At 49.3% G+C, this 17723-nt stretch overlaps 1 protein-coding gene and 1 long non-coding RNA gene across 6 annotated transcripts; both read left to right on the forward strand.

Annotated features, from left to right (window-relative positions):
- Positions 1 to 574: 574 nt before the first annotated feature.
- LOC128088049 (uncharacterized) lies at positions 575 to 10339 on the forward strand. Of its 5 annotated transcripts, none has more exons than XM_052698155.1 (7): positions 575 to 990; positions 2048 to 2182; positions 3268 to 3332; positions 7108 to 7278; positions 8855 to 8956; positions 9084 to 9322; positions 9773 to 10339. In XM_052698155.1, exons 2-7 carry the CDS (start codon positions 2131 to 2133, stop codon positions 9810 to 9812), a joined length of 669 nt encoding a protein of 222 aa, XP_052554115.1. In that variant the 5' UTR covers positions 575 to 990; positions 2048 to 2130; the 3' UTR covers positions 9813 to 10339. The 5 variants fall into 5 exon arrangements, 3 of the variants coding, with proteins under 3 accessions (XP_052554115.1, XP_052554114.1, XP_052554116.1); XM_052698154.1 differs by having other exon boundaries at positions 575 to 954; XM_052698156.1 differs by having other exon boundaries at positions 575 to 945.
- A 780-nt stretch (positions 10340 to 11119) lies between these two features.
- LOC128088050 (uncharacterized) lies at positions 11120 to 15374 on the forward strand. Its single transcript, XR_008210152.1, has 3 exons — positions 11120 to 12148; positions 12701 to 12765; positions 13155 to 15374. It is a non-coding gene; the product is annotated as an uncharacterized LOC128088050 (long non-coding RNA).
- Positions 15375 to 17723: the final 2349 nt, after the last annotated feature.

Raw genomic sequence — 17723 nt, forward strand, 5'->3', positions numbered from 1 at the left:
AAGAGGGGAGAAATGGGGATGCGAAGGGAAAGGGGATAAAGCGGAATGAGGACGGAGTGGAAATGGGGATGGAAAAGGGAAAGATAGAAGATATTGGGCTTTACCAACATCCCGTAGCTGCGCATCCATGATCTGCTTCCTGTCATTCCTGGGAGCATACCAACGTCCTTGGCAGTTGGTAGCTCAGGGGTTTTGCAGAAGACATCTTTCCTGACAGCCCTGAAGGCAGTCAAACCAGCAGTTATCTGCTGCCAATGCAGCAACTCAGGGTAGCCCCGAAGGCCAACAGTATCAGGTGAGGGACTGGGCAGATGGAAACGCATGAAGATATCTTCACGTCCAGGAACGTCCACACCTTTACCAGGAACAGGACACGTTCACTGCGGAAGCTTGGGCAGCCCAAGATGCCTGCTGCATCTGCTGCACAAGTCACCAATCCTAGAAAGAAAGAAAGAAAGCTTCACTCACAGTACTGAACAACGTAGCTTAGCAACGAAGGGTGGGAATTGTACAAACACAAGTGAAGGACAGCACTCAGCAGCAGTCTGTTCAGGAGCCTACCTCTTCTTCTGCATCAAGACGTGGCCCTGCTGGTGGCTTCTCTAGGGGCAGTCACTCACGGTCTGTGCCACCAGCAGACAAATGGAGCTGCCTGCGTGCTGGGCAGAGATTCCGGCATCGTGGTTCTATGACCTTATCAGCCAAAGGAGGCTTTTCACATTGCCACAGTTTGTACTCTGCCTTTTTAAATAATTTGTAAGTGACAGTTGGTGTACATTGCTCAGTTCACCCAAAAACCTTTACACTAGTGCTCAATTTCTTTTTTCAGAATTGTCACTCCTCTGAGTAAATCAACCTTGTGAGTCTGGAGCCATCAAACGTTGAAGTCTGATGTCCTCCTGGGAAGTGCTGCCCTGGATATTCACGAAACTTTGAAGTGAAACAGTATGAAGCGTAAGTACAAGATTGAGTGCAGCGTGTAACTCTGCGGTGGGCATTGAGTGTTCCTTTTGTTGCTACGGATTGCATTTCTGAGCATCCTCACAATCCTTTGTTATCATCTTTATTTCTTTACAAGCTGTCACGGTATCGTTGGAAGCCTGATGTTTTTCACTTTGCTTTTATGTGCAGGAGTGAAAGTGTAATGAAAGAGTGGTTCCTTTTACATAGCCGAAAAACTGATAGGTTTCTGGTGCTGGGTGAGAAAATGAGTGACTGCAGTTGATGTTGTAAGTAGTGTTACACAGGTGCACGTTGTACCGTGTAACGTGCCTTAGAACCAGTGAGCTTCTAGGCAGTATGTGCACTGTGGAGCTTCCAAGTGGAGCATCACAGCCACGATCAAATTGGTGCTGCTACAGCACGCTGCACACCTGTTCTGACTTTTGCTTCCTGACTGTCAGATGTGGGCACTCCAAGTGCAGCACGTTAGTAGCACTGCAGTGCGCTTTTCTCCTGGTAGTCGCTGTCCTGTTGTGATTGTAGCTGACAATTATAACTCCTCTGCTCTGTGTAACGACGGGTGTCATGCTGTGTGTTACTGGATGTTGATTCAGGCAGGCCTGTTTACCATTGCATTTCAACAAAACACTGGGATGTACCCAAAAAGCACCTCTGACCTAGGGATGTGATACAGAATCTTCACATTCAAAATGCAAAACTACATGTCACGAGATAAACGTGCAATGTTTTACTCCCAAGATAGACTTGGTAGCTGTTCTGAATGAAGAATGAGGTGAATTACACCTTCTATCTACAGCTCGTCAAGGACAGGTATATTAATTACTGAAGAAGTGTGGGCAAGAACCAGAGTCTGCATTTCTCCTATAAAGACACACCTTCCTTTAGGCAGCAAAAAGCTTGTGCTCTGGTTCTCCCTGCTTTGTAGGAATAATAAGTTTGCTGACACCTGGGAGTGATTGGCTGTATCACGAGGTGTAAGCAATTGTGCAGAGTGCAAGCAGAAGTGGTGTATTTTTTCTTGATTACTGTGACCTCTTTCATTATATATGAAGGTAAACCCAGACTTTCTTCTTGTACTTTTCAGTTGATCAGGTAGTGGTAACACTGCATCTTCCTGGTGACAGAGAGCCAGCAGAAGTGGTGGATTTGTCTGTCCGTGTGGACAGGATGCAGGTAGATGCTGAGCTCCTGACCAGTGGTGATGCCTCAAGTACAGGAAGTGAGTGACTTTCAGCTTAAATGTACCACCTATGTGAGGTCTGGTATCTACGTGAGATCGGGTATCTACGTGAGATCTGGTATCTACATGAGATTTTTTTTACCGAATGCTTGGATGCAGTGTTTTAGTGATGGTAATGAGTGGTTTAATTGACTTGGTGTTTGTAGAGACCAGAGCTTTTGTGTGCTTTTATTTGAGTGGAGTCATAATCAGCAGCGATTATCAGCATTCCTGTAACGTCAATCAGATCAGCACCTGAGTTTTCTGAACTTTGCTTACTTTGTTTAGCAATTACGAGCTACCCTTGTGCCTTACTGTAACGAAGGCCTTTAGCTTCCCTCAATTTTCATAAGCCTACAAGCAGAAAAGCAATATAGAACGGATAAATGTAGTCTCACAGTAATAAGCGTTCTGGCTAGGAAACAGCTTTGTATTGAATTTTCGTTAGGCATCTCAATGAAATGCTTACACAGATTTTTGCTGGAGAGGGAGATGCACTCTTTTTTTCTGTTTAATTGGTCTCGGATAATCTTTAAGTCAAGGACAGTCTTTAACCGAAAGCCTTCAGTAAGTGTAAAATGTGTCAGGACACTAAAATGAAAGTAAGGCGTTCCAGTTCCTTTGGTTGAGACAGACAGAGGCGCACTTGTGAGGGTGGCGCAGTGTGCAGACTAGAACTGGATGGGAGGTGATTTCTGCAGGATGCAACAGGCTCTCTGTGGTGGAAAGCAGCTGGACGATGAGTTGGCTTGTGCCAGAGAGGTGTTTTTGTTTTTTTGTAGGACTAAATGAAGTCAGTTTCTGGTTGCATCCAAATACGTAAGTGTGTTTAAAAGATGGATGGCGTGCTCTGATGGAGTGTGATTTTGTTGTTTGTTTTGCTTTTTCAAAAGAAAGCCCAAATACCGTGAGGCTTGTAGAGCAGGGCTGAGGTGAAAGTAAGAGATTTCCCTCAGGTGCAGTGCTTGGAAGAAGTGAAAGAACAATGGGAAACCATTGCCTTAAATTAACATACTGAGAACAAAATGCTGGCAAGTAGGAAAAGTCACGCAGACAGTGGGACTGAATACAGTTTTGTGCTCCATGTGCAGGGCAGCTGTTGGAAAGCAGTTCAGCAGAGGGTTCCACGACGATGAGGTGTGTGGAGCAGGTGAGAAAAGAGAGAGACCTTGAAAAGGTGCCGTGTAACGTGCTGCACAGCGTAAGGGCTCTGACTGGCCGTGCGTTGTTGCCTGAGCAGCCTTTGGAGTGAAGTCTCTGCTTCTGGAAGTAGAATAGCTCCCTTGAACAGCAGGTCACGGTGAGAGCTTACATCCCACTTTGTGGCTCACAGCTGCTGTTAGTTCCCACCAGCTGGGAGCTGGTAACTGATTTCCTTGTTGATGGCAGTCGTTCAGTTCAGTGGGATGAAGTATCTGTGCTACGGACGTGAGCGTTTCAGTGCTGCACGTTGCGAGTGCTGGCACAACAGGCAAACGCTTGCAAGGTAGCTGAATGAGCAGTTGAGAAACGTTTGCAAATCTAATTGCTATATTAGATGAACAATATTCATCTGAATTGCTGGAACACTTTCTGGAGAGCAGCCAAATTTGGACCTGCTCCAATGCCTTTCTGCTACCCTGTGCACAGAGAAAGGGAATGGAGCAGGTCAGAGAGAGCGGTTCTCAAGCTGCAGGAATTTGCTACCAGCCGGGGAGAGGATTTCAGAGGAAGAAAGAGCAAGAAATGGTGCTCGGTAAGACTTTTTTCCCTGGTTTTTGCACTCAACGTTTGCATTTCTGAACGAGGGGCTGCACGGTTTACAAACACGATGACTGAACAATTTGTGAAGTTCTGAGCACGTCCTTAAGAAGAACTGTACTGTTTACATTCAGATACGGAATTGTCTTTCAGAGCAAGTTAATTGCAACTTTCTTTAACGTAACCAGCAGTAGGACCCTTTTTCCAGCATTCAGCAGAACTGCTCTGTACTCGCTCAACGTAACGTGAGAGCGCTGGCTTTGCATTTGGAAACTGACTGTTGGCAGGTTTTTCTTTATCTGCTTCGTTTAAAGTTGTACAACTGCGTGGACTGTCAGCCTTGGGCATCAGAACAGGTGCTTTGGTGTGGCTGAGTCCAGCAGCGCATACGGTTGGCATGTTTTACAAGCACTCACAGGTACGGAGCCACAGCTGGGAAGGTTGCATAGAAAGGTTTAGCTTAGGTTCAGTTAATCTTCACTGAGCAACTGAGTGTGCTGCTGTGAGGTGCGTGTGTATCCTGCTGCCTCTGTTGTGAGGACAGCACCTGGTGTTAGGAGTGCAGTGTTGATGAGGCCAGTAAGGTTTCGGCTGCCACAGCAGCTGGCTTAGTAAATTTCTGCCTTAAAAGGACTGAAATAAGCATGGTATTGCATTGGCTCTCATACATCAGTCGACATTCCTAGTTCAAAAACTGAGCCACTTCACATACGGTATTCTTGGATTTATAGCTCTTGTGAAAATGCTTGAGCTGAGTGCAGGTTTTCAGTATCATGGGCAAATTCTGTTCTGTTTTGAGGACACGTGGTTGAGTCTCTTAACTTGACTGTCCCTGCTGTGCAGAACTGTTTCAGGGAGCACAGCAGCAGTAGGCAGTTTTTCTCCTTCTAATGTGTGCTGAGTGCAGCTTCCGTTCTCGAGTCAAGGATACAAACGAAAAGCCCAAAATAAAAAGATTTATTTGAGATTTAGTTTCCCAGCGACAAATCAGACTGCATAAAAATAAATATAATCCTTAAAGAAGTGCCTCTGGTGCACAAACAGCACGGTGCATGCCTTTTACATTTCTGTTTCACAGCACGGAGGTATCAGAACTGTTTGCTTTGTTGAGAAGATACCGAAAGAGAACAGTTGCAGTTTGAAGACTGATTTGGGATGATGCCCCATGCAACCTGGTGGGATAGGAGTGACCACATGCAGTGAGCACCAAGCCACTTTGATGGGTTTCCAGTCCTGCGAGTATGTTAAGTGTTTGTACCATGTGCAGCACGCTCAGATGAGCTCTGGAATAGCTGAGTTGATGTGTAAGAAGGCAGGAGAACTCACGGCTCACTTAGCTGAGTAGCCTGGAGTCTTCCTGTAGAAGTTTTATCTAGTTCTGTTTCCTTTCTTTGCTCAGAAAAGTGCTTCCCTGCTTGGGTACGGAATGCCCAATAATAGTGATAAGAGCTTGTGTGGTTTTAGTCCCACCTAACAGAGCTTTTGGTGTTCCTGAAGGATCCGTTGTAAGGATCACGTAAGTGCTCTGGAACATAGCTACAGCACTTAGTGCTGAGTGCAGGATTACATTTCATGTGCAGTGTTGTCTTAAAAAGCCTGATGGAAGCCAAAACACCAAAGAGGAAAGGCTTCACTTTTGACAGTAACATTCAAGCAGCAGCAGCACTTCCTAGGGCCAAGGGAAAGCGAGGCGATGGTTGTGCAGACTGCACATCCCCAAGGCTTTGTGCATGACGGTCATTCGCTTCAGGTTGTTGTGGCGCGGTGTGAATTGTCACGTGTACCACACCCGGGATGGGGCAAAGGTACATTTGACATGGATGCTAAGGTCAGTGGGTGATTCTACTGGATCTCTTACGCCTTGTGGTTTAACTAGGCTTGCCTACCTACAGGGTGTTTATAAGAAGGTAATTTTGAAGGCGTTGGTCTGAAATGAAACCTTATGGCCTCCGTGTTTGACCTGCCAATCCACTGGATTACCTCAGTGCTTTAGACAGGAAGGTGTAGATGCGTTGAACTGTGCTCAGTGGGGTACAGATGTATCAGACTGCTGCACTGCTAGGTGTAACTGCACAGTGCCAAGTGAATGAAGGCAGCTATTGAAGTGAAGGGCTTGAAAAGTTGAGATGCTGATGATTAATTCATCGCTCCTCGTCAAAACCTTGACGGTTAGTGCTAATTCTCTGGCGATATCCAGAACTGAGCTTAGGGGGAGAATCTGTGTGTATCAATGACCTTGATGAGGCCTTGATGGCCACCCTCAGCAAGTTTGCTGATGATACGAAGTTGGGAGGATTGGCTGACACGCCTGAAGGCTGTGCTGCCATTCAGCAAGACCTGGACAGCCTGGAGAGCTGGGCAGAAAAAAAACAGATGAGGTTTAACAAAAGCAAGTATAGAGTCTTGCATCTGGGGAGGAATAATTCCATGCACCAGTACAGGTTGGGGGATGACCTGCTGGAGGGGAGCCCTGCGGAAAGGGACCTGGGTGTCCTGGTGGATGACAGGTTGGCCATGAGCCAGCAGTGTGCCCTTGTGGCCAAAAAGGCCAATGGCTTACTAGGGTGCATTAAAAAGAGCGTGGCCAGCAGGTCGAAGGAGGTGATCCTCCCCCTCTACTCTGCCCTGGTAAGACCTCATCTGGAGCACTGCGTCCAGTTCTGGGCACCCCAGTACAAAAAAGACAAGGATCTCTTGGAAAGAGTCCAGCGGAGGGCCACGAAGATGGTGAAGGGCCTGGAGCATCTCTGCTATGAGGAAAGGCTGAGTGAACTGGGTCTGTTCAGCCTTGAGAAAAGGAGACTGAGAGGGGACCTGATCCAGGTCTATAAATATCTAAGGTGTGGGGGGCAGAATGGCGAGGCCAGACTGTTTTCAGTGGTGAGTGGAGACAGGACAAGGGGAAACGGCTGGAAACTGCAGCATAGGAAGTTCCGCACAAATATGCGCAAGAACTTCTTTACAGTGAGGGTGACGGAGCACTGGAACAGGCTGCCCAGGGAGGTGGTGGAGTCTCCTTCTCTGGAGATGTTCAAGACCTGCCTGGATGCCTACCTGTGCGACCTGCTACAGGGAACCTGCTTTGGCAGGGGGGTTGGACTCGATGATCTCTGGAGGTCCCTTCCAACCCCTACAATTCTGTGATTCTGTGATTCTGTGGTTCTCCATTCTGTCTTTTCCTACAGAGGACTAACCCAAAGGGCCTGGACAGCTCTGAAGCTGCTGCTTCAAATGAAAACAAGACTGTTAGTGGCAGTGATTCCCCTCTTCTCACCAGTGGAAGCTGCAGACCTTCTCGACCTCCCAGGCCTTCCAGACCACCTCCACCCACACCCGCAGACCCCCATCAGCAGCTGGTGCGTATTCTAGGGCCAGAATCCACTCCAAGCTGTGGATTCTCTGTGCAGTCTGAAAATGAGCAAAACGTTTTCCGATGCATAAAAACTGTTTTTTTTTTATGGTAAATTCTGGGATACATAACTTCTATTTTAACAGCTTGCATTCTGTATCATTGTACAGAAAACCCTTCCTCAGGTTCGGCTTGTCATGGTTTCCCAATAGGAATTGGGATTCCAAGTACCTATCCCTGTACATTACAGCAGTCACGGGATCTGGCCCTTCCGGGTGGGGGGGGCGCTCTCTTGCTGCCTGGCAGTGGGTGCTGGAGGGTGCTTTCCTAGCTGTTCCAAGCTTTTCAGGTTTGAATCGGTCCCGGGAACTCTCTCTCTCATCTTGTCTGATTTATTAATCTCAATTTCAATTAAATTGTATATATTGTGTTATTTTGTATTCCAATATTATAGTAAAATAAGTTTTCCTCCATAGATTGTTGCCGCTGCTCTTTTCCTTCCTTCCTTCCTTCCTTCCCATTTTTTGTGGGACTGGGGTGGGGGGGGAGGGCAGAGGCCTGTCCCCCCTGTCACGGACATAGATTGATCTGGTCAACTCCGTGACAGGCTCCTCTGTGCCCTGTTGCTGGCCGCAGAGAAGGGCTGCCCGCTGGGCACAGGGAGCGCTTCCAGCTGCCGTCCCGTGCCCTGCAGCCCCCTCCTCATCCTGTGCGGAACGCCGCTCCCAGCAGCACAGGTGCCATTGTGGAACCTTCCCCATGTCACAGCCGTCACCTTGGTCACTGCTGCCCCACCCAGCGCACTCGTCTCTGAGAGTGCTGGGCAGGTGGCAGCCATGTCCAGCACGAAGAGAGCGAGAGAGGAGGAGAGGGTGGTTTTAAATGGGAAGAGGGAGCTGGGGGCCCCAGAACCGAAGAGGAGGAGAGGGCCCACCATGACCATCAGGCAGCGGAGGGAGAGGAGGAAGGGAGCCCGGTTCCATCGCACCCGGGCCAGCGCTGTGAGCAACCATGGGGAGCCCATGGAGGTGGATCCGCCTCCAGAGGAGCCCATGGAGGTGGATCCGCCTGCGGCACAGCTGGCCTGGCACCACACCACCGTGCCAGGCCCCGTGTTGGCGCGGTCACAGCTCCGCCATCGCTGGCCCGGGCGCTCGGCTCCTTACCCGCTGCGTGGCCCCCGCCCCCGGCATTAGCTGGGTGGCCTTGCTAACATCTGCTCCTCCTCCACCTTGTTGCTCCTCTGCGGTTCTGCGGGCCCCCAGTTCCATATTCCCCCTGTAGGAGTTAGGTCCCACTTCTGGGTTTGGTTGTTGATTTCATTGTTAGCTTAGTTTTAGTGTTAAGTTTAGTTTTAGCAATAGGCCTAGGTTACTGTTAGGAGTTTAGAGTTAGGCCTAGGTTACTGTTAGGAGTTTAGAGTTAGGAATAGGTTGCTGCTGCCAACTGGCAGTAAATGCTGCTCACTCGGTAAGCCCTCCCCAGGTTCTCATGCAGAGAAATGAGTGTGACTGCCCTGAGAAGGGAGGTTTGAGGACGTCTGCAATGAATTGAATTTCCGTCTTGTGACTTTTCTGTTGCAGAACATCGAGGAATGTGAGTGGCTGAGAAATGGAGTTGGGACTCAGGGGAGCAATCGAGCAATGGGTGCCTGTGTCACAACCTTCCTGCGCGGCCCTTGCAAGGTAGGTGTGCCTTACTGTGAGCGTGCGCTAAGGCATTGCTGTTCAAACACAGCTGGTGGCACTGTCTGCAGCATGTCTGCTTTCTGTTAAGCTTTTCCCTTATTTCATGTCCTCCTGTCCTTTTCAGCTCCTGCTCCTCTCGCCTGCAAGTGGAGCAGTGCTCAAGCTTGAGGAGTCTTGTCCTCGGCAGGTGGAAAAGATGGTGCAGCTGCAGGTTTTGTGCAGGCTGCCTGCTGTGTGGCTGCTGAAGGGCATTTCTCCCCAGCTGAGATCCCTGAGCCCACGCTGGCAGAGAATGTGCTGTGCCACCATCTCTTCTGTGGAGACACTTTGCAGCTTCTCTGCGTTTCCAGGTGCCATAAGCCAGTAAGTCGTGCTCTCTGAGGCTGATAGAAAGGCACGGGCAATGGGCAGGGAGGGAACAATCTGTAGCTGTGGCCTATGGTGCTGTGCCTGGCACTGCTGAGAGTGCCATCGTTTGTCCTGCCCTTCCTTCCGTGTGCGCGTGTTCCTGATGCACGCCAGGATCTTGGGATGCAAGCTCATCTGCTGCTGCTGTGCTGTGTGTGCTGCCAGGCAGTGTCCAAGCCCTGTGCAGGCGCTGCCTTGCAGGAGATGGCTTTGGGTTCTGGTTTGTGTGGGACTTTTGGGAACGAGATAGAGGTGGAGTTTCTGGCGTGCCCTGATGCCAGGAAGGCGGTTTCCAGTGCTGGCAGCCAAAGCTGCCCAGGCGGGTGACTTGAGCTCCCCAAGCGAGCTGTCAGCCACTTGTTACCTGTGAAGGTTCCCTGACCATTTCTGCCTTGATTCTTGTCGGACTGGCACAGTCTTGGGACTCAGACTTGGGAGAAAGTGAAGAAACCCCAAAGCAAGTGCTGCTCGGCTGAGGAAGGAAGCCAAGAAGGAGAGCAAAAAGAACCGAGCAGGGCTTGAGCGAGAAGGCCCACAGGACACTCGAATCAGCTGGAATGCTTCCTCGGAGATGGCACCAAAGGCAGCGGACTGAGTTGCCTGGTTTTCACAGACAGTGCAGAGGAACTGAGGCACCTGGAAGGGAAGGGCTTGTGCTGCATTCCAAGCAAAGAGGACTTGCCAGAGGCAGGACTTCAGCTATGGCAAGAGATGGTGATGCTGCGTTCCTTCAGCATGTGTCTCTTCAGGGCCAGAGCCGGTCTAGTATGAGATTGAAATACGGCTAGCCAGGCCTGGAGAGAGAGGAGGTGACGTGGCCATAGGATCAGGCTTCTCCTTGTGTCTGCCTGGTGGCTGAATGACTCATTGCTAAGCAGAAATCCTGGACACTGGGGTTTCGTTTTGGGCTGTGTTGATAAATGCAACCCAAATCCTTCTGTATTGAATAAAAGTGAAACCAACCTTTTCAAATGGTGCTGCCTCTTTCCGTAGCTTTCCGGTCAAAAAGTCCCTTGCTTGAGCTGGCAATTGTGGGGCGATGAACCGGTCGGCTCTCCCCTGAAATTCTGCTGGTTTTCCCCCGTTTCCTTGTTGGTCTTCCTAATGGGTGGCCTTGGGGCTCAGGAAAGGGCCAGAAGAAGAGGGGTGGCCAGCAGGGACAGGGAGGTGATCGTCCCCCCTGTGCTCCCAACTCTGCTCTTGTGAGGCCCCATCTGGAGGCTGCGTCCAGGTCTGGAGCCCCAGTGCAAGAAGGACAGGGAGCTGTTGGAGAGGGCCAGAGGAGCCACAGAGATGAGAAGGGGGCAGGAGCAGCTCCCTTCCGAAGACAGGCTGAGGGAGCTGGGCTTGTTCGGCCTGCAGAAGAGAAAGCTGCGGGGTGACCTCAGTGCAGCCTGCAGTGCCTGAAGTGAAGGGAGCCTACAGACAGGAGGGGAGTCAGCTCTGTGCAAGGGGAGATAACAGCAGGACAAGGGGAAATGGTTTGGAGTCGAGGGAGGGGAGATTGAGGTTGGATGTCAGGGGGAAAATCTTTGCTATGAGAGTGGTGAGGTGCTGGAACAGCTGCCCAGAGAGTCTGTGATGCCCCGTCCATCCCTAGAGGTGTTCAAGGCCAGTTGGATGGGGCCCTGGGCAGCCTGGTCTGGTATGAAATGGGGAGGTTGGTGGCCCTGTATGTGGCAGGGGGTTGGGGATTCGTGATCCTTGAGGTCCCTTCCAACTGTGGCCATTCTGTGATTCTTGTTTTCTGTTTTCCTTGTTGTTTTTCTGCTGTTTCTGTCTTGATTTCCTGCTCCTTCTGCATTGCAATGCATTGTTTTTTTTCCAGTTTTGTTGATTTTCTTCTCCCTTCTGTTTCTGTTCTTTGAAGGCCTTTTTCCTTTCCTAAGCACATTCCCTTCTGTTTGCGAGGTTTTCAGGTGATTTTGCTTTGCTTTCCTTGGCTTTTTAGTACTTTCTTTTTCCTGGTTTTGCTTGGCTTTGGTTTGCTCTTTGGTTTTGCGTTAATATCTTGGCCCTGTATTGCTTTTAAATTCTTGTTCTTTCTTTCCATTGCTATGCATTGGTGAGCTTTTTTATCCGTTTCCTTTGCTTGGATTCTTTGCTTTGCCCTGATCGTCTATTGAATTCACTGGCTTTCCTCTTGTACCTCTCGACCTTGTTTTGCTTTGCTTTGTTTTCCTTCTTTGTTTTGTTTTGCCTCTTTGGTTTTCCTGCAGCGAGCCTTTCTGCTTTGCTTTCCATTGTCTTTGTTTCCTATTTGTTGGTTGGTTTTCTTTCCTGCTCCTTTCTTTGCATGATCTTGTTCCTTGCTAGAAGCATTCTTTCACATTTCAGATCATGTTTCTTGGCTGTGCTTTGCATCCAATCTCTGCACCGCAACTCTATGTCAGACTTTATTTTGGGATGGAGGAATGTACATAGGTCATAGTCTTGTACAAGAAAAGCTATTGCGCTGTGCCCAGGAGGTGATGAAAAAGAGCCCTGAGGAGCCAGGAGCACAAAGGTAGCGTGTTTGTGCGAAGGCCGCAGCGTAAGCACATGTGAACCTTGAAGGGCTGCTTTGTGCCTCTCCAGGAACTGCTTTTGGGTGGGGGATTTTCTGGAGTTGTTTCCAGTTGTTGCTCGGAGGAGCTGAGGCTTTTCTCCTTGTATCTTTGCAGGAAAGCAGAGCGCAGGGAGCGTCTGTGGTGAGATGCTCAGGTGAAATTGCCTTCCCTGCACCAGCAGCCCGTTTGTGTCCACGTTGTGTCTCCATGGTGAGGAGAAGCCTGCAGTTCTGTGAGTAAGCCTGGCAAATGGAAAAATGGTTGTGGCCTTTTTGGCAAGTGTGTGAGGAGGGGCCTCTGGACAGGCTGCTCTTTGGTTGGTTTGGTTTTGCAGGGAAATGCCATTTCAGTTGTTAGTTGCAATGGTTGGTTGGTGCTTGTTTGAAAAATATTTGTCGTCTAGACAAGCAGTGCTCTCGCACCAGAGAAGTGAGAAATCTCCTGTGCATTCAGTCTTCTCCACGAGCCTTCCATTGCCTTTCCACAATGCCTGTAGAAGTGGTGTGGGGATAAATGGGGAAGAGATGAGGTGCAGTTTCTGTGCATGCTCTGTGCACGGAGCAGGCGTCGCCTGCTGAGAGCTGGGAGCCCTGCAGAGCATCGTGGATTTGCTTTCCTTCCTTGTTGGAGCGCGGTGCTTTTGTAGGTGCTGTGTGCATTTGAAGTAACTGTGAACTGTGCTGAGACACCAGGTGTCCTAGAGAGAGCCCCAAGGTCCTGAGTTTAGTGAGGGCCTTTTTCTCCATCTCTCAGTTGTTTTTTCTTCTTCTTTTCTCCCTGTTAGTGTGACATACCTGGCCCGTCAGATAATTCAGCAGGGAGTGGTGCCTTCTTGCAAAGCTGTGGCAGGTGGGTGCGTGCACTTCACTGCTGGTATGACCAAGCTGAAGACGCCTGAGCTGTGTTAGAGCTTTGAGAGTTGGATGGAGAGTTCTTGACCAAGGAAGAGCTCTTTGGTCCCAGCCCCCTGGGGAGAGGTTAGGATTGCTGAAGGAAGAGAGGATTCTTTAAGTGATGTGAGGGGTGTAGGAAGGGAGCTGACAGGTTTAGGGTTCCTTTGCTGAGCTCTGCCCAGGCTGTGACAGTGCTGGGGTTCGATTTTGAGTCACTCTGAAGACGAAATGAGACAAAGGGGTTTTTGTGCAGCCTGAAACCCTGCAACTCTGCTGTAGGGGCTGCAGCCCAGGGTAGGTGCCCTGTCTCCACAACTGCTGTCCACGCTCTTCCCTTCTCCACAGTGACCACGGCCAGCCCCTGAAGCCCCAGTCATCAAGACCCCGTACATCATGTCCAACGCCATCTGTCTGCACTGCCCATGGCTGTGATGTGTGCCGCTACCTCCTGTCCCCCCCAACTGCCAGGCATGCAAGCTTCCTCCTGCTCCACCAGCTCTCCACTGGCTCCGACACCTTTGCCACCTCCCGTGTCGTGTGGTGGAAATGCGTGGTGCTGGGGCAGGCCCAAACTCCCACCCTGACAGCAGGCACATTTCCAAAAGCTCTGCTCACTTCCTCATCCTGCTGGCTCGTGAGAAGATCCTGTTGTCAGCTCTGCCAACCAGCACAGCAGAGGTGGGATAGTTACGGGCAGCATGGAAAACAGCAGGGGAATAACCGTTTCCCCCTTTGGCTGTTATTTGTTGAGAAATGCCGTCTGGGAAGTGTAGAGTCAGGGCCTGAACCACTGATGGAGCATCTGGGGAAAGGATCCAGCCAGCCCTGGGAGCACAGGTGAGGGCAGTTCAGTTGTATGATGGAATGAGGGGAGCCTGGCTGCACCTCTCCTAGACCTCATTGAAGGGCTGACTCTGCGTGGGCAAGGATCTCTGGTTGGAGATCCCTCCCTTGTGGAGTTTTCCCTGTGAGCCTGGATCTTCAGAGACAGGTGAGCGCTTTCCTTTGTCTTTGTAACACCTTTCTGTTGTGCTAGTCCCTTTGTGGTTACACCTCCTTCCACTGCACTGATCGTTCTGATTGTTACAGATGTCCTCTGCCCCTTCCCACCTGTAAAGCAAACTTGCTTGTACAGCAAGCCACCTGTAGAGGCGATGACAGAGCCTTTATTTGAGATAGAGGAGCTATAGAACAGGATATCAAAGAAAGAGGAATCGACTCATCCCTCCCAGCAACAGTTTTGAAGAAAGTGGTGAGCTGAGGAATGCAGCCTTCTGTGTTTGAACTATGGTGTGCTGAAAGGTGAGAGGGGGCTGAGGGGCTGGGGGGGAGACCTGTGCAGACTGACTGTACGTGTGCTGCTGGGAGCACTGCTGAGATGGAGAGAGAGGAAGGCTCCCCCGCTCGAGGTACTCATGTGCTCACGCAGTGGTTCAGGCTGTGACCTGGCAGTTCCACTGCACCACCCATCCTGCACTGTCCATGTGCCACCTGCAGGTGTTGCCCAGCTTTTGGGGGACTCGCTGTGACCTCCCTGTCTCACCTCTGTCTCACCTAGTCTAACCCTTAGAGCAGCATAGAGTGACCCATGCTACCTGGGGATAAGTCTTTTTTTCTGCTTTCTATCCCAAGTCCTTTCCTTTCCATGGAAACAGTAGAAGTGTTCCTTCAGAGCTGATTTACCCCTGCTGTGTTTCTTTTCACTTTTTGTGGATGAGCAAGTGCCCCTTTAGGGATGAGCATCTCTTTGCTCCTTCCATTCTACAGCTTATTGCAGGGTGCCCAGGACACCCCACAGTTGTGGGGAGCAGCTGGCACAAGAGAAGTAAGTCCAAAGGCTGCAGCAAAGATTTTGGGTCATTTGCAGTGGCTCAGTGGGAGCTTGCAGAGGCAAAAAGCAGCTGGAGATGTGCTCTGCAGTTCTGTGCTGGTTTGCAGATTCCTCAGGAGTGGTCCTGGGTCACCTGGCTTCCACCAAGAGCGCTCCTCTTCTCTCCACAGATCACATCTCAGGTGCTGTCTGTCTGTCTGTGGTAGGTACCAGAGCAAGGAGGCCTCTCTGTGCCATTGTTGCAGTGATTTCAGTCTGTGGCACCCACATTTGGACGCATGGATGCTCCATCTGGATGTTAATTTTCAGGGGGATCAAAGCTTTTTGGAATATGGGCTTCTCTTTCCATATTATATGCATTTTGTGCAGTTGAGTCTTGCAGTATCTTTATAATTCACTCTTCTGCCATAAGGTGGGATGGTGTAATGTCCTGTTCTTCAGACGAACCGAGAGTGCTGCCCATATGGTGAATGAGACAAGGGATTCACTGCTTCTGACTGATAAGAATCCTGGGCAACAGTTAGTAGGCCAGTATTTTCTGAGATAGAATTTATTATCATGCATTTGGTAATGTTTCTGTTAACACCAGAACACTCTGGGGTGTGTTTTCAAACCAGGGTTTCCCGTCCTGCTAACAAACAGTGGGGTTTGTGCACGTACCTCCATGGGCTCACGTGGAAACAGACGTCAAGCATCAGAAGATTCCTGGGTGCATGTTTAAGGCTTACTGCGTTCTCTAAAGACTGAAATAGAATTTTCCTGATGCTGTAAGTTCTGATCTTATGGAATGTACGTACTGGGAGAAATTGCTCCTGGTGGCTGAAATAAATGCTGGGGTTCTTCAGTGCAGAGCTGTCACGGTTCTGGTCTGCCTGGTGCTACAGCGGAAGAGCCTGGGCTATTCTGGAGAGAACTCTGCTCATTGTACTTAAGCAGGAGAATGTCCCTGTGCTGTTATTCAGAAGATAAGCTATTCTAATCAACCTTACCTCAGGACCTTGTTTCTCAAATCCAAGCAAGACAGGACTGTGCATGCGTGTGCATTGCATATAATGCTGGTGTTTGGTTTTCATGAGGTTCACAGATTGGTGCCTGCTTGCTCTGAAGTTGGCTCTTGGAACGCGGTGATTCAGTGCCTCACTGACAGTGTGACAAGTAGGACTTGGTTCCTGCAGGTTTGTTTCCTTGCCTAGCTTTATTTCCACTGCTGGGTAACTGTCTCTGCAAGAGCTGCTTATAAAAGGAATGAAGTGCACATTTTGCTGGAAAATTGGCACTGAGTTTTGCCCATTTCCTTTAAACGGAAAAGTGAACCTATCGTGCCTTGTTGTTATCAAGGGATTTGTTTGCTGGAGGCAAGCTGAGGAATGGTGCCTGGGGCCTGTGGGCACAAATAGATCCCAGTTTCCTGTTCATGCAGCAGCCTTTAAATGTTGCATTAGCAATATTAGTAAGGCCAGACGGAACCAGGGATGTCTGTGCTCGAGGCTTGAAGTAAGGCTGGAGAAAAGCAAAACAGTTGACTTAAAACATGTGTGCTTAGAAGCTGGGAAGCAATGAGAAGTGTCTTCCTCTGTCCTCAAGGCAGTTCTGCTGAGTAATAATCACTTGGAAAACTGCAGCAGCGTGGCAGGGGAGCTCAGGGCTGCAATTTAAGAAGAGGATATTGAGGGAGGCTAAAGGCTTTGCTAATGCTTGGCTGGATGTAAGAAATGTTCTGTGTTAAGAACGTGTTTTCTATGTCAGCAGTCCACAGCATTTGAGGTACTTAACTCAGAGCAAATGAGAAAAGCTGATGCTTTTTGTCTACTTGGTAGTGGAACAAGGAAAATTGAGGAAGGTTTTTGGAACAACTTTATTCTTCCCTTCTTTCCTGGAAAAAAAAAACAATTCAGGTGGCCTGGGCTCTCTGTGATTTATTATTTCTGAGCCCTTGGAGCTGAATTTCTGTTCTTGGCTTTTCACAGGAGACTGGGCCAACAGAAAACAGCTGATCCAGGAGCTCAGCTGGATCCAGGCTGACCTGCTGTTTAGTAAGTCCCCTCCAAGCTCAGTTAAAAACTTCAGTTTTCTTCTCCAAGTTACGTTTGTCTGAGTTAAGCAAGCACTGAAGCAAATCTGTTTACCTCTGTTTTTCTTTCTATGTTGCTCTTTCATTTCAGTACCTCCTGTAAGAATGACCACATGCTTTGCTTTTCACTGATTCTGGGGTATCACAGTGAACTTTCTCAGTCACATATCTCGTTGTGAGCCATAGTTAAGGATGGAGGTGCTTTTCCTCCCTGCATATCTGCTGCTTTCCTGGCTTTCAGTAGAAACCCCCTTGTGAGCAGTGTAATGGCTCAACCCTTCCTGCTGAGCAGCACGGTGGGTTGTGGCTGAGTGCTGACACCGTGACTGTGCAGGGTGGGCTGGTGCAGCACACAGCTGCCATGGCTCTGTTCCTTCCCTGATCCAGTCCTTGTTCAGCTTAGTTGCATTTTTTGGGTGGGTTTTGTTGTTGTTCTGTAACAGTAACATGATGTGCAAATGTAAAGAGCTGAAACAGGGAAGAGAAGAGCAAACCAAAACTGCTCTTGGTTGTGTCCAATGTGTAATTAAATGAGTACCTCTGTATATTTTTAAGAGGTTTAAAGTGGTCTCTGGATTGCTGCTCATCTCATTTCACGCTGCCCTGCAGTGTTTTCACTTTCGGTGCCCTTTGGCTCTGGTTCTTTAATCTATTATATAGGCTTCCCTTCAGATCTTCTTTCAAGGCCCTGCACCTGAACTGTTATCTGGTGCAGAATCTCTTGAGTGCTTTTAGCACTGAGTGCACAACATCCCCAGGTTCCTGCTCACCACTGCAATGCCGTCCTCAGGGAATTCCAGAAGCTTTGCTCAGTGGGGCCTCTTCTGCCTTCCAGCATCATGGCCTCAAGCAAGCAGCTTTCTGCATTTTCATAGCATACTTTCTCTCCACAGTTGATTTTCAGCATTCTGGCTGATAGAGTTACCACTCTTCTCTTGACCTGATTCAAAGCGATATTAAAATGAACGCTTTTCTAACACAGTTTACCAAAGATGAAGTCTGTATTGTAGGA

The sequence above is a fragment of the Tympanuchus pallidicinctus genome, unplaced genomic scaffold, assembly GCF_026119805.1.
Source record: "Tympanuchus pallidicinctus isolate F22 unplaced genomic scaffold, pur_lepc_1.0 scaffold32, whole genome shotgun sequence".
Classification (NCBI taxonomy): Eukaryota; Metazoa; Chordata; class Aves; order Galliformes; family Phasianidae; genus Tympanuchus; species Tympanuchus pallidicinctus.

Excerpts from the sequence above, each read along its gene's own strand:
- LOC128088049 (XM_052698154.1), top strand. Across the intron at positions 8,957-9,083 it reads TCCTGCGCGGCCCTTGCAAG|CTCCTGCTCCTCTCGCCTGC; the intron begins GTAGGTGTGCCT and ends TGTCCTTTTCAG. Across the intron at positions 9,323-9,772 it reads TTTCCAGGTGCCATAAGCCA|GACTGGCACAGTCTTGGGAC; the intron begins GTAAGTCGTGCT and ends TGATTCTTGTCG.